This window comes from Pholcus phalangioides, unplaced genomic scaffold (genome assembly GCF_987345545.1).
Source record: "Pholcus phalangioides strain wild (caught in Gottingen) unplaced genomic scaffold, Ppha-v1.0 ptg000017l_1, whole genome shotgun sequence".
Taxonomy (NCBI): Eukaryota; Metazoa; Arthropoda; class Arachnida; order Araneae; family Pholcidae; genus Pholcus; species Pholcus phalangioides.
In genome coordinates, this window is record NW_028301610.1 from 66,769,143 (window position 1) to 66,781,962 (window position 12,820).

The window sequence follows — 12,820 nt, forward strand, 5'->3', positions numbered from 1 at the left end:
TTTTAATTGTAAAGAATCAAATGGTTATTTTTTTTCCCTTGCTGTGAGGAAACATTTTAACAAAGTTCATTTTGTCTGATAAGGGAAAGGTCATGAAAAGTCATCTTTAATTTCAAACTCTCCTTACAGTATGTAGTAGACACTGATTAATATCTTTCAATGTAATTTGAATTTTATTCATACAGATCTTAAAGTTAGTCTTTGCATTTGATGCTATTCATTTACAAGCACATTCTTTATCCTGTGATGGTTCATTCCCACGTACAAATTTATTTTTAGTTCAATGTGAATTTTTTTTTTGTAGTCCCTGGTAAAGTCAGTCATTTTCAAGCAGTCGATGTCAAACCTAATGTCATCACACTACGGTGGTCCTTGCCAAGTTCAGAACAAAATGGTATCTTGACAGGATTTGTGATAACCTATTTTGTAAAGGTAAAACTCTATTGTATTATTCATTAAATTATTTTTTCTCTCATTCCTATCCCGATCTATAAAAATATTTTTTATTGACATATTCAAGTGTACAGTCGACGCTCAACTCTAAAAACTTAAGCCAATTTAAATAAGTTAAGCCAATTAAACTTAAGCCAAACTTAAACCAACTAATTTACATACTGCACATTTTTATGAAGTAATCCTCTGCTCCAAAACAATATAACATTACTTTAAAGGTCTTTTCCATTTGCAAACTTTTTATCTTATGAATTAGTTTTTCACGTACAAACAAGGGTTCATAAAACTAGTGTGGATTGTATAATCATCTTTGACTGTGTAATGCACAGAAGTTTAGCTCTCCTTGAACAGTATAAAGAAGTTTTCCCAATTTTATTTTTTAGTCCATTATAGTAATTTACTTAATGTGGGAACTGTGGAAGCCTTTTGTGAAATGCACATTTGTCACTAAATAACCCTTTAACTATCAAAGATGTGATATCTCATCCAAACGCCCCTGAAGAAATTCATTCCAGCTCACCCTGGTTTTTTACCCGATTTCCAGACATACGTATTAAGAACCAATGAATGAACTTTATGGTTTTTACTGAAGTAGTAAATGTTCTATTATAATCGTCAGCTTTAGCTGATCATTAAATTTCTATATTGATAGTTTTTATGTGAACAGTATTCTAAACCTCATGAAAATGAAGTAAATGTTCTCAACAGCTAGTTCAATCCCATATTTAATGTCTCATTTGACAAACAATAAAATCCTTCACACACAAATATTTTTCTCATCAAGTCCTGAGAGTAGTCTGGAGAATACTTTATGGCGATTTCTATGCATCTTTTTCTTTTATTTAAAAACATTCTTCTGTGAATGGTTTCTATGATTGATAAAGTAAAACCTTGGTAAGTCGTAACTCCAGTTACAGTGTGTCTCAAAAGTACATAGAAAATCTTTTTCTTGAATAATAAATCAAGCTTTTTATCTAAATTTTTTTATATATGAACCCCCATGCTGATGAAGTCACAATAGTTATGCAGAAATTTTTTTAAGAACTGAATTAATAGGCTGTTTTTAATTTTTTATTTCTTTCTGAAAAGTATAGAGACTTCAATGAAAAGACTTACGAAGCACGAGATCACAACATTTGCATATTTTAATGTTGCTGCCATGATGTAATCATCAAAAGAGTATAAATGCACATTAAGGCGACTGAAATTCCAGGCAGACTTACTGTCCTCCATCTTAGCAGAGCAAAAACAGATTTTTTTTTTTGTTCAAAGTGACATCTGATCATTAAAAAAAGACATAGGGAACAGCAATTGGTTATAGTGATAACACTTTACAAAGATAATGGATGAGTTAGCCTGGGTTTCCAGTAGCCCTAATGTACATTCAAAAATTTGTAATGCAATTAGTTTTCATTATACCTTGCAATGTTCATTACACCGTAAGGTTAGTGGCTAAAATCTGGTGTTTGAAGTCTGAAAGTACGGCTGTTAAAGATATTGCAAAGATGACAGGACGTAGCAGCTAAGGAGCATACACTCGTGTGCAAAATTAAGAGAATTGGCACATTGTGTCTATTTTCACAAAAAGTACTGAACCGAAAGTACTAATAATGCCACCGAAGAAGTATGCAAATATTCAGTGTCAAATGTGTTATCATACATGTGGGCGGAGCTGTGACCACAGAGGAGATGATAAGGGCACGAGGCGTTTTCCACGATTCGTGTGCTCGTACTCCTCAGCAATATTCACTATGTTTCTCACAAGAGTTAATTAAATTTTATAAGTTATCAAGTAAAATGAGTAGCCATGAATGTATGGATGACGGAATGAGATGGAGAATCATCGGTAGATTGGAAGCAGGGCAATCACAAGTGCAGGTGGCTACAGAGCTCGATGTTACGCCCAGGGTCGTCTGCAATTTATGAAAACAGTTTCAGGACACTGGATCCATATTGAGAAGACCTGGACAAGGTCGTCGAAGAGCCACAATGGCCAATGAGGATCATTATTTGGCACTTTCAGCGTTTTCATCAGCAGCAGCGTTGTACTTTCAGCGTTGACGTTTTTCATCACCGAAAGTTGCCCTTGCGGATGATTCTGTGGGTGGGAACAAATAAGGTAGGAGCGAATATTAGTGAGTCTCTGTCAGAGTACCGGGATTTACTATTATCCGCTAGGGAGGGGGGTTCAGATGTGGCAGTGATTCCAGTGCTGCCAAGGGGTAGTAGGGGATATAGGAGTAGGATCCACCAATTCAATGTAGGCCTGAAGGACATTTGCTCCTCTCTTGGGGTCACGTTCTTGGAGCTTCCCGCATTTACCGATAGGTGGCTTCGTTCGGATGGGATCCATCTAAATAAGAGGGGGGTCTGGGAGGTTTACGATAGTCTTAGGTCAGGTTTTTTACTCCCAGACCACGTGGTCGGGAATGCGGGTTAGTTAATGATAATCACAACAGTACTGATGGGGAATTACCCACCTCTGACTTGGATGGCTTCTCGATTGACACTAAATCACCGGGTAAATTAAAATGTGTGTTAATAAATGCCAGGAGCTTGGGTAATAAGAAAGATTTTTTAGAAACTATGATAGTTGTGGAGGGCTTGGATCTTATAGCCATTACTGAATCTTGGACAAAGGATGGGGATGAATCTTTCTTACACATCTCAGGATACAATGCTTTTTTGAGAAATAGATCGGATAGGAAAGGTGGTGGAGTGTTGATATACGTGAAATCATGTTTGAAGGCTAGAGAGTGTAACGTGAAGAGAAGTGATATTAAAACTGTATGGGTTGAGCTTGAGAACAAAAGACGTCATAAACTTATTGTTGGGGTTTGTTACAATCCACCGAATAGGGATCAAAACTACATCGCCAAATTTCATGATGAAATTTCCTACATGTGTAAGCGTAAGAGGGTTCTCATACTAGGGGATTTCAATTACCCAGGTATTCAATGGGAGAACCTTTCATCTAGGGATCAGTATGAAAGAGACTTTCTTAAGTTGGTGCTCGAAAATTTTTTGTATCAGCATGTATCAGAAGCCACTAGGGGTACTGCTATCTTGGATTTAGTTCTCACTAGTTCTTAGGATCTAGTTGAACATGTTTCGGTGGGGGAAGAGTTTTCTTCCAGTGATCATCATATCGTCAGATTTCACTAACTTTTTCTCGGGTAAGGTTGATAACAAAAGACTGGTTCCTTGTTTTCGGAGAACTAACTTTGATGTTTTGAGAGAAAGGTTAACGGAAGTTTTCAAAGACCGGTTGGAATCAGTAGGGGTGGTAAGTCAATGGGAGGAATTTAGTACGAAGCTGTCTTCTGTTTTGCACGACGCCATACCCTTTGTTCGAAAAAACATGTTAGTACATCGCATCCTCTATGGTTCACGGATAGCGTGCGTAACCTCTATCTTGAAAAGAAAAGAGCATTCAGGGAGTATAAAAGTAGACGACGTGACCTATCATTGTGTACTGATAAAAGAACAGTTGAAGAAAGCGATAAGGGATAGTAAAAAGGAAGTTTAATCTAGGTTGGCAGATAACATTGGCTCTGACCCAAAATCATTTTTTCGATACGTCATTAATGGATGTAAGGGGACAGTTGGCCCCCTCTCGATAGGAGGGTCTAGGTTAGAGAGCAATGTTGACATGTGTAGTGCTTTCAATGACTTTTTCGTGTCGGTTTTTAACAAAGATAATGATATTCAATATACGGGTGTTGCATGGGGAAATAAAATCCTCAACGATATTCAAGTGGAAGATGTGGAGGTCCTAAATCTTCTAAGAAATGTATATGCAAGCAAAGCACCAGGACCAGATGATATATATCCCAGGGTCCTCAGGGAATGTGCTAATGAATTGTTAGGGCCAGTTGCACAGATATACAGGAGTAGTGTTGCTGAGGGTATCGTCCCAAGGGATTGGAAACTTGCTAATATTGTTCCGATATTTAAGATGGGTAGTAGAGAAGCTGTGTCCAATTATCGTCCAGTGAGTTTGACGAGCTCCCTCTCGAAAATTTTGGAAATTATCATCAAAAGGCAATTTGTGAAGTGGATAGACGAGAATAATGTATTGTCGGATAATCAGCATGGGTTCAGGAAGGGGAAGTCATGTGTAACTAACCTCCTTTGCTTCTATGATCGCGTGACTAAGGCTTTGGGTAAGAGCAAAAATGTCGACGTTGTTTACCTTGATTTCCAGAAGGCATTCGATCAGGTCCAACATGGCAAACTCTTGAAACGTTTACACGAGATTGGAATTGGGGGCAACTTGCTGAATTGGATAGAATCGTGGTTAAGAGATAGGTCGCAATGAGTTATGGTGAACGGGGAGTTCTCTGGTTGGACAGACGTCGCAAGTGGAGTTCCTCAGGGAAGTGTCCTTGTCCCTATACTTTTTTCACTTTTTATCGATAAACTGGATCGGGGTATCGATGGGATTACTAGCAAATTCGCAGATGATGTGAAGCTAATGGGGGGTAATCGGGAATGAAAGCGATAGGAAGTTGCTCCACACCAACTTAAACAGGATTGCAGCATGGACAAATGAATGGAGCATGACATTTAGCGTTGATAAGTGCATGGTCGCTCATTATGGTTCGAACAACCCACGGTTCACTTACGAGTTGAATGGTGTCACTATCCCGGATGCAACTAGGGTCACCGATTTGGGAATTCTCATTGACGAGCGACTTAGGTTTTCTGAACTGTGGTGTCCTTATATGAAATGACTAAAAGAACTAAAGTGATAAGAACATACAACGCCACCTAGTGTTGTGTAAGGGGAACTAGGGAGTTCCACCTCAGACATCAAATACACAAGATGTCTAAATGTTCTGCTTTCTGTTTATAAACATGTGCCTACTCGGTATAATCAATGCTTTAGGATTCAAATGGTTCTTCAAAACATTCTTTAAAATGGTGAATTCTTTCTCCGATGGATTGTCCGGAGACAGTAAATTTTTTAACAAGTTGTAGAGCTTTGCAGAAATGCTCGAAATTAAGACTTTAGCACGTTTTTCTTCTGGGACATTTTGAATATCTAAAAACACCTCGAAACGTTCTATAAACGAATTGAAAGTCTCTGAAGCTTCATCGTATTTATCAAACGAAACCGTCACTTTTTGGTTTGTTAACGTTGAGCCTCGTTGCTCTTTGAGAGCTTCCATTAGAGCTTGATTCTGTCTTATTAACTCTTCAACTAAATTTTCCATCGTCAGAGATGTATGAAAAACTTTTTCTCCTACCTTTTGCAGTCTTCGAGTAAATACTCTATCCAACTTTTAAGATGGGCCTCGTCGCCACTTGTTGTGTTTACTTTAACACTTTGTTAGCCGAGTGGATAACACATGGGTATTTATTTTGATGAGTATTTATTATTACGTTAGACTTAGATAGATTATATACATATATATATAGGAAGAATTTATAAAGCGGAAAGAGCAGAACATTTAGACATCTTGTCTTGATATCCGAGGTGGAACTCCCTAGTTCCCCTTACACAATACTAGGTGGCGTTGTATGTTCTTATCACTTTAGTTCTTTTAGTCATTTCTTATAAGGACACCACATGAACATTGTTCAGCGGTGGTCAAAAAAGCGAATAGAATGCTTGGTCTCATTTTCAAAAAGGTCTCTTCGCGTTCTCCTAAAGTCATTCTTCCGCTTTTTCGAGGATTAGTTCGTCCTGGACTGGAGTATGCTGTAAGGTTTTGGAGACCATACCTACAGAGGGACATAGAATTGGTTGAAGGGGTGCAGAGAAGAGCTACGCGTGTCCTTATTGGCACACAGGGCTTGAGTTATGAAGAGAGACTTCATTTTTTGAATATGTTTACATTGGATGAATGTAGGGGTCGAGGAGATATGATCGAAGTGTTCAAAATATTCAATGGGATGGATAGGATGAACCATGAACTTTTAGTACACTGCCAATCTACTGCTTTTACAAGGGGACACCAGTATCGATTGGTGAGGGACAATGCAAGGCTATGGTGTCGCAGGGAATTTTTATTTAATAGGGTTGTTAATAAATGGAATAGCTTACGTCCGGAGGTAGTAAATTATAACACACTTGACACGTTTAAAAAGAAATACGATAAACATGTTGGGGTAAATCGAGACGCTATCCATTCTTAGAATAAGACAACCATAAGTATTCTTTATGGGCATTGTATAATATTTTATCATGTGTATATATTGTTTGTAATTTGTGTTAATTGCATTTTTAATTGGGTTGCTGTATTTTTGAAACATATGACAACCATATTTTTATGGGCATCTTTTTATCAGCCACCTCGTTGGGCATTTTGTCTGTTGTGGCGTTGTATTTGTATTTGTAAGTGAAGTGCACAGTATACAAGTTATATATACTGTGAAACCTGAGTATAATGATAAACCTGCCTATAATGATATTTTCTTAGGTCCTAGCAGAATTTCTATTTAATAAGAAATAGCGCAAATACTCAAACTGTCTACTATGATAACCTATCTGTAACAGTATTTTTCTAGGTCCCTAGAGTAATGTTATAGACAAGTTTTTTTACTGTATGTACGATCGTGAGCCATGACATCATGGACAGTATTGTCTTGATAAAATATGCAGATAATGGCAGACATCAAAAAATGTCAATCATGAAATTTATAGCTACAGCAGATCCATTGTATAATTTTATGTTCAAGGAACCATTGTATCCCAAATGCATACCCGAGACTGGTGGGCAACACATTTAAATTCTAGGGTTGGTAAAACAACAAACAAGAAAGCCATACTTCTGTATCTGTTGAAAGATTATTTTCTATTTATAGGTTTAGTACCATAAGTAATTTTGAGAATTTGAGTGATAAAAAATAGGAAAGAGTGCATTCATGTCTTGTGGTGTGTACAGTGCATTTGCCCAAATTGCAAGAGGACTAAGATTTTATTCCCATCAGAGACAATAAACTTTCTTTTTCGAGCTCATGCCTGCATAATATCCAGAAAGTCTCTTTCCTTGAGCTATTTTTTAGCTCAAAAATCTTCTCTCTTTATTGCTTCCACTTGGAGAGTCATTTGCTGAGTTGAGGGAGGCTGCAGAGTCTCTACCTCAGCAAGTCATGCTTTACTGTGTGTATCATAAAAAATGCAAGGTTGTCTCTCTCATGGTATGATGGCAGCTCACTCGACCAGATTGCAAAAGGACCAAGGTCCTAACACAGGCAGCAACATTTTCTTCCAGAGTTCACCTCGACTTGATATCTAGCAAGTCTTTTCTTGATATATTTTTAATTAGTTTATGATAAAGGATGCTTTTGTTGAGCACAGAGTGAATAAAGGAACCCAGCACTATATGTGATATTGAATCACTACCAGGTATTTACCAAAGAGGGTTGACCTCATGAATAAAAGCACTTTGCACTCCTCCAAAAATGTTTATTAAAGTTATTTCAGGCTCAACAAATTTTGATGCTACATTAACACAATTTTTGATGTTCATATTTCTTGCCTATTACACTTCAAAAATTTATTCATTGATGCTAAACCCAGTGGTTCCCAACCTTTTTTAGGCCATGTTCTACCAAAGCATCTCTAAAATCCTGATGTCCCCTCTATTTGTGTCATATGTAACCCCTCCATGAAACTTCATAGTTCCATAAGTTTTTTCAAATCTAAGAACCATTATTTTTTGCTTTGGCTCCTTAAGTTTTAAATACCCCATTTCGGTTTACTTTTATTTAGTCAAAAGCAGTTTTTCTCTTCATAGGGATCCTCAGAGAGACTTCAGGGGTTCCGTGAGCTTGGATGAGAAAACAATTAACTTTTTGGAGAGATAGATGGCTTTTTCTCAGCCCAAGATATCAAGGAAACATTTTAGTTTCTGGATATTAGCTGAGGTGAACTCTGAAAGAAAAGTCATCCTGTCTCTGCCGGGACTTTTTGTTTTTACATTGCTATACAAAGAATATTATGTTTAAAAGAAGTTTGTGGCCTTCACTTTTCTTCATTTTATTGGCACAGGGGGTCAGTGGACTTCATCTTACTACTTTACAGCAAACCAACTCTGGTCATATATCACGATACCACGATTTCCAACCAGTGGAGTTGGGGGGGGGGGGAGTAAAGGCATCATCTATCAGTGGTCACCCCAGGTTCAGTAGGTAAAAACTTGATTCTGATGTTCTTTGGCTGGATTCGAACCCATGGACCTTGATGGTAACTTTCATAGTGGAGGACGAGCATCTTATTACTGTTCCACTCAGGTGCTGACTTTAACTTACTGGCACAAATTTTTCGTGGAACACAAAACATTAGCAACTCTTGGTCAAAGCCTTTCCATTGAAAGAGAAAAATTAAAGAAGCCATCAAGATATTGTTTAAATATTAAAAACTTGATTTATACAAAAATTGCCACGTTTTCAAGACAAATAAATTCATTTGGTCGAATGGTCGACACGTTTCGGCTCTTCAATGGAGAGCCGTCATCAGGACCTCGTGGTCAGAATTCACACGAATGAGTCGTGGAGGGGTGATGTTTAGGTCTGGTCGTCCGAAGAGTTCGCCTTTGTATTTGCTGCGTCCGAGTGGTCTTTGGATGCGAATTGGGGAGCCATCTGTTGCAAAGTGTTGAAATTTTTTTCACGACTGAGGTTAATAAAGCCTGTCCAAGCTGACGAAATGGGTGGCATGTTTCTTCCATCATTAACGAGGAAATTCTGGCATGTTCTGATGAAGTATCCCTCGAGAAAATTCAATTCAGAATTGTGTGTTGCTTTTTTAAAAACAAACGCTTTATCAAAATCGAAATAATGTGAATGTTGCCAACAGTGTTGGGCAATAGCCGAATTATCCATCCGTTCCTTCTCAACATGCTTTCGGTGCTCGAGAACTCGAATATTTGATTTCTTCTAGTTTGGCCAATATATCCATTTCCGCAATTCTTGCATGGGATGAAGTAGATACCAGAATCTTTGGAGGGTGAGATAGGATCTTTCAGATGGGAAAAGGTGAGTATATTTGTTGGCTGGAATATTGTATGGAAGTCAAATTTCTTGAAGATAGAAGAGATCATGAAACTTGAAGAATCGAATGGAAGAACAACGGTATTAGAAAACTGTTTTGAGTCAGCTGGGAGCAGGTTCATGGTGCATGTTTGGGTCATTTTTCTGAAGATCTTGTCGATGATAAAAGGTGAAAAACCCCGATTAGAAGCAATGTCACGAAGGATATTGAGTTCATTCTGGAGGGAGGCTGAATCACTGCAAAGTTTTAGTGCTCGATGAACAAAAGAAGAAAATGCTTAAAGTTTCTGATTGGGAGGATGAAAGGATTTTGCATGAGGTGGCATGGAGATAGCAAATGGCTTACAGTACACAGATGTATGAAATTCAGTGTCTGTCTTTTTAATGAGCATGTCGAGAAAAGGCAGCATATTATTTTTTTCTATTTCATAGGTGAATTCAATATGTGGGTCAATAGAATTCATAAAATTGAATAACTCAATGACATTAACATCAGTCTCATCAACTAAAGTGAATGTGTCATCAACATACCTGATCCAAAGTTTGAAGTGATGGGTTTCCAAAAGTTTTGTTTCGAAAAAATCCATATATATGTCACAGAGGATAGGTGAGAGTGGGTTGCCCATGGCAAGACCTTCTTCATTTTTGTGATAATTAAAAACTTGTACTGATATTTAAAAAAAATGAATTGAAAAACATGCATGCATAGTCTAGAAAATAATTAGCTAGATTAATTTTCCAGAATCAGTTCATTTATATCTTAATAAATATGATTCAAATCAAATTGACATTTTTTTAAATCTATTTTTTCATACCATGCATAAAAGCCTTATATACTAGAATGGAATGGCTAAAGTGACACTGAAGAAGTTCATGTGCTGGCTAAAAAATATTTAATGGAAATGTTAGGAACTGTTCAAGTTGGATGTAATTTCTGCATGGGTAAATGAGGTATTTGCTCCAGGGTTGTAAAAACCAGGATTTAGTAAAAAAAAAAAGAAAACCAGCCCAGACAGGTTTTTATTAAAAACTCGGATTTAATGGGTAGAAAACCCATTAAATCATACCCAACCCAGAGCTTTTTTGGGCAAAATTGGGAAGATTGAATTTCTTTATTCTCTAGTTGAAAATTATCTTGCGTAAGTGCATATATCGGTGGTCACCCGATACCATTTACATACACCCGATTGTTTACATTCTTTATTCTGTCTGAATTTAAATGTATCTTGCATGCATTAAAACTATATTTGATTAATAAAATTCAATATACCGTTTGATATGAAGCGTTTCCGTTTATATCAAAGTTTACACGCACACCCATCAGTAAGTTATTCTATTTGAGCTTGAAGTATATGAAATGAAAAAGCAGAGTATTTTGAATACTAATTCATTTGATTAACATATTAGTTTTTCTCTAATATAAACTCTCCTTTCTATGGAGAATTATTTAATTCTTTCCAGAAATAGCCCATAGTTTGAAGATAAATTTTTTAAATCACAAAAGATTGCTATAAAAAGGACAAACTGATCGAAGGGTAAAATTAACAGCTTCAAAATTGAAGAAATGATAATTTACAGGAAGATGAGATACTTAAGATCTCGTAGTATTTTATACTATGTAGACAACCAGGGCTGGACCAATCCCATATACCAGATTGCCATGGCGACTAAAAAATTGGTATTGACACCCCTAAAATTTTCTTTGTGTAGTAATAAAATTGCAAGCTGATTGTTTGGAATTTATAGCAGCATATCTATCAATATGAAACAGTCTCACTACATCCTGAAAAAGTTAAAATAAGCATTATTTTGCACCCTTTTCTTCGGATAAACATTTTTTTGGCGCCTAGATTTCTCTGCAATTTGTCCAGCCATGTACACAATCAAGTCAAGGTCATAGATGTCCTCATTCCTTTCTTATTTGTACAGCTCATTTCTGTGTCTGATACATGCAGATGAAAACGATAAGCTTCTGGAATGCTGAGACTTCAGTTTGATGATAGGCCCTCACAAGTCTTGCTCTGAAAGAATGTACTCTAAAAACATGGGCTCTTTTTTTTAATGCATTTTTTTATTTTAGCTGAATCATTTTATATGAAATGGTTTTCAAAAACTTTACTGTACCATTTCTTTTTCTTAGACTCTCATTAATCCAGCACATATCAGACCAGAGTGTGCCGTGTTACCTAAATTGCCATATTACTGGAAGTAAATTGAAAAAGCTCATTTTATCCTTTAATTGGCAAGCATTAAAATAAATATTCAGCGGAGAAATTTTATTTTGCAGAGGAGTGGGGAGGTTTATTATGGCAAAAAATATGTATTGTCAATATTTGAAAAATATGGGAAGGTGCATTTCAGGGAACACACTCCATTTAAGTGATTTATGTAGACTTAAATAGTATAAAAATGTCATTTATATATTGTTTTTGCCAACTTCCTTTTCTATCATTGTTGAAAAATATGAGCAATGTCTCCTCTTCAAATGGTATTTTTCTTGAATATACAAGGGTTAAAAATCATTCTTTCATCGCTTGTCAAGAAATAGATGTGTACTTTTGATTCATTCTTCTGGCAATATTATACTCATAGAAACTTATTAAAAAGTTACCTACGAATAAGGCAAACATACAAAGAATACAAAAACTCCTAATGCATTTCGGCACAAAATGGGTGTGGTCTTCAGAGAAAAAAATATTTAACCACTAATCAAGGATCCCTCTTGGGTTGGATATTGAATCTTAACTCTTGGTTGCTCAGCGGAAAAAAATATGTCTGTTCACTTCAAACGTCATGGTCATATTGAAGCTGAGAGCCTTCATTGAATACCCCAATTGGAGGTTTGCAAATTGGCGCTACCCAAAACTGGTCTATTCAAATTTTCTTAGTATTCCTTCTCATAATGAATCTAATCCATAGCATTGTGATCAGTGGTGTTAAACTTTGAATGAACTTGATAAACAGTTTACAAGTAAAGAATTGAATGTTTAAGAGTTACTTAGAGTGTAGATGCTGAAACAAAATCAAAATATGAAATGTTTGAATAACATAAGAAAACCATGTTGTGCTTGAGAGCAACATTGTCAAATAGAGAGTCAAATGATATATACTTCTGCGCAAAGATATGCAGTGACATTTTCCTCTTTTATGGGTTTGAAGAAAAAAATGCTGGATTATATTGGATGGGCCGTATTACTGCAAGTCTGCTGTACATTTGAAAAGACATTCCGAGGTGGACATAAGGTAATCAGGCTTGAGTGATATTCTGATGATGATTGACATTAAAATTCAGCTTATGACATTCCAGTTTTATGTTAGTGCTTGCATCTGTTTCAACAGAAATGTTTGTCAGCCAAATCCGTAT

The 12,820-nt window shown here is 36.5% G+C and overlaps 1 protein-coding gene across 1 annotated transcript in view; it reads left to right on the top strand.

Moving 5' to 3' along the window:
* The window catches only part of LOC149074660 (tyrosine-protein phosphatase 10D-like), a 403,111-nt gene that overhangs the window by 284,925 nt on the left and 105,366 nt on the right, over positions 1–12,820 (top strand). The window contains exon 16 of the mRNA XM_089247098.1: positions 305–432. Coding sequence (XP_089103224.1) covers positions 305–432 — 128 coding nt within the window. The remainder of the gene's footprint in view (positions 1–304; positions 433–12,820) is intronic.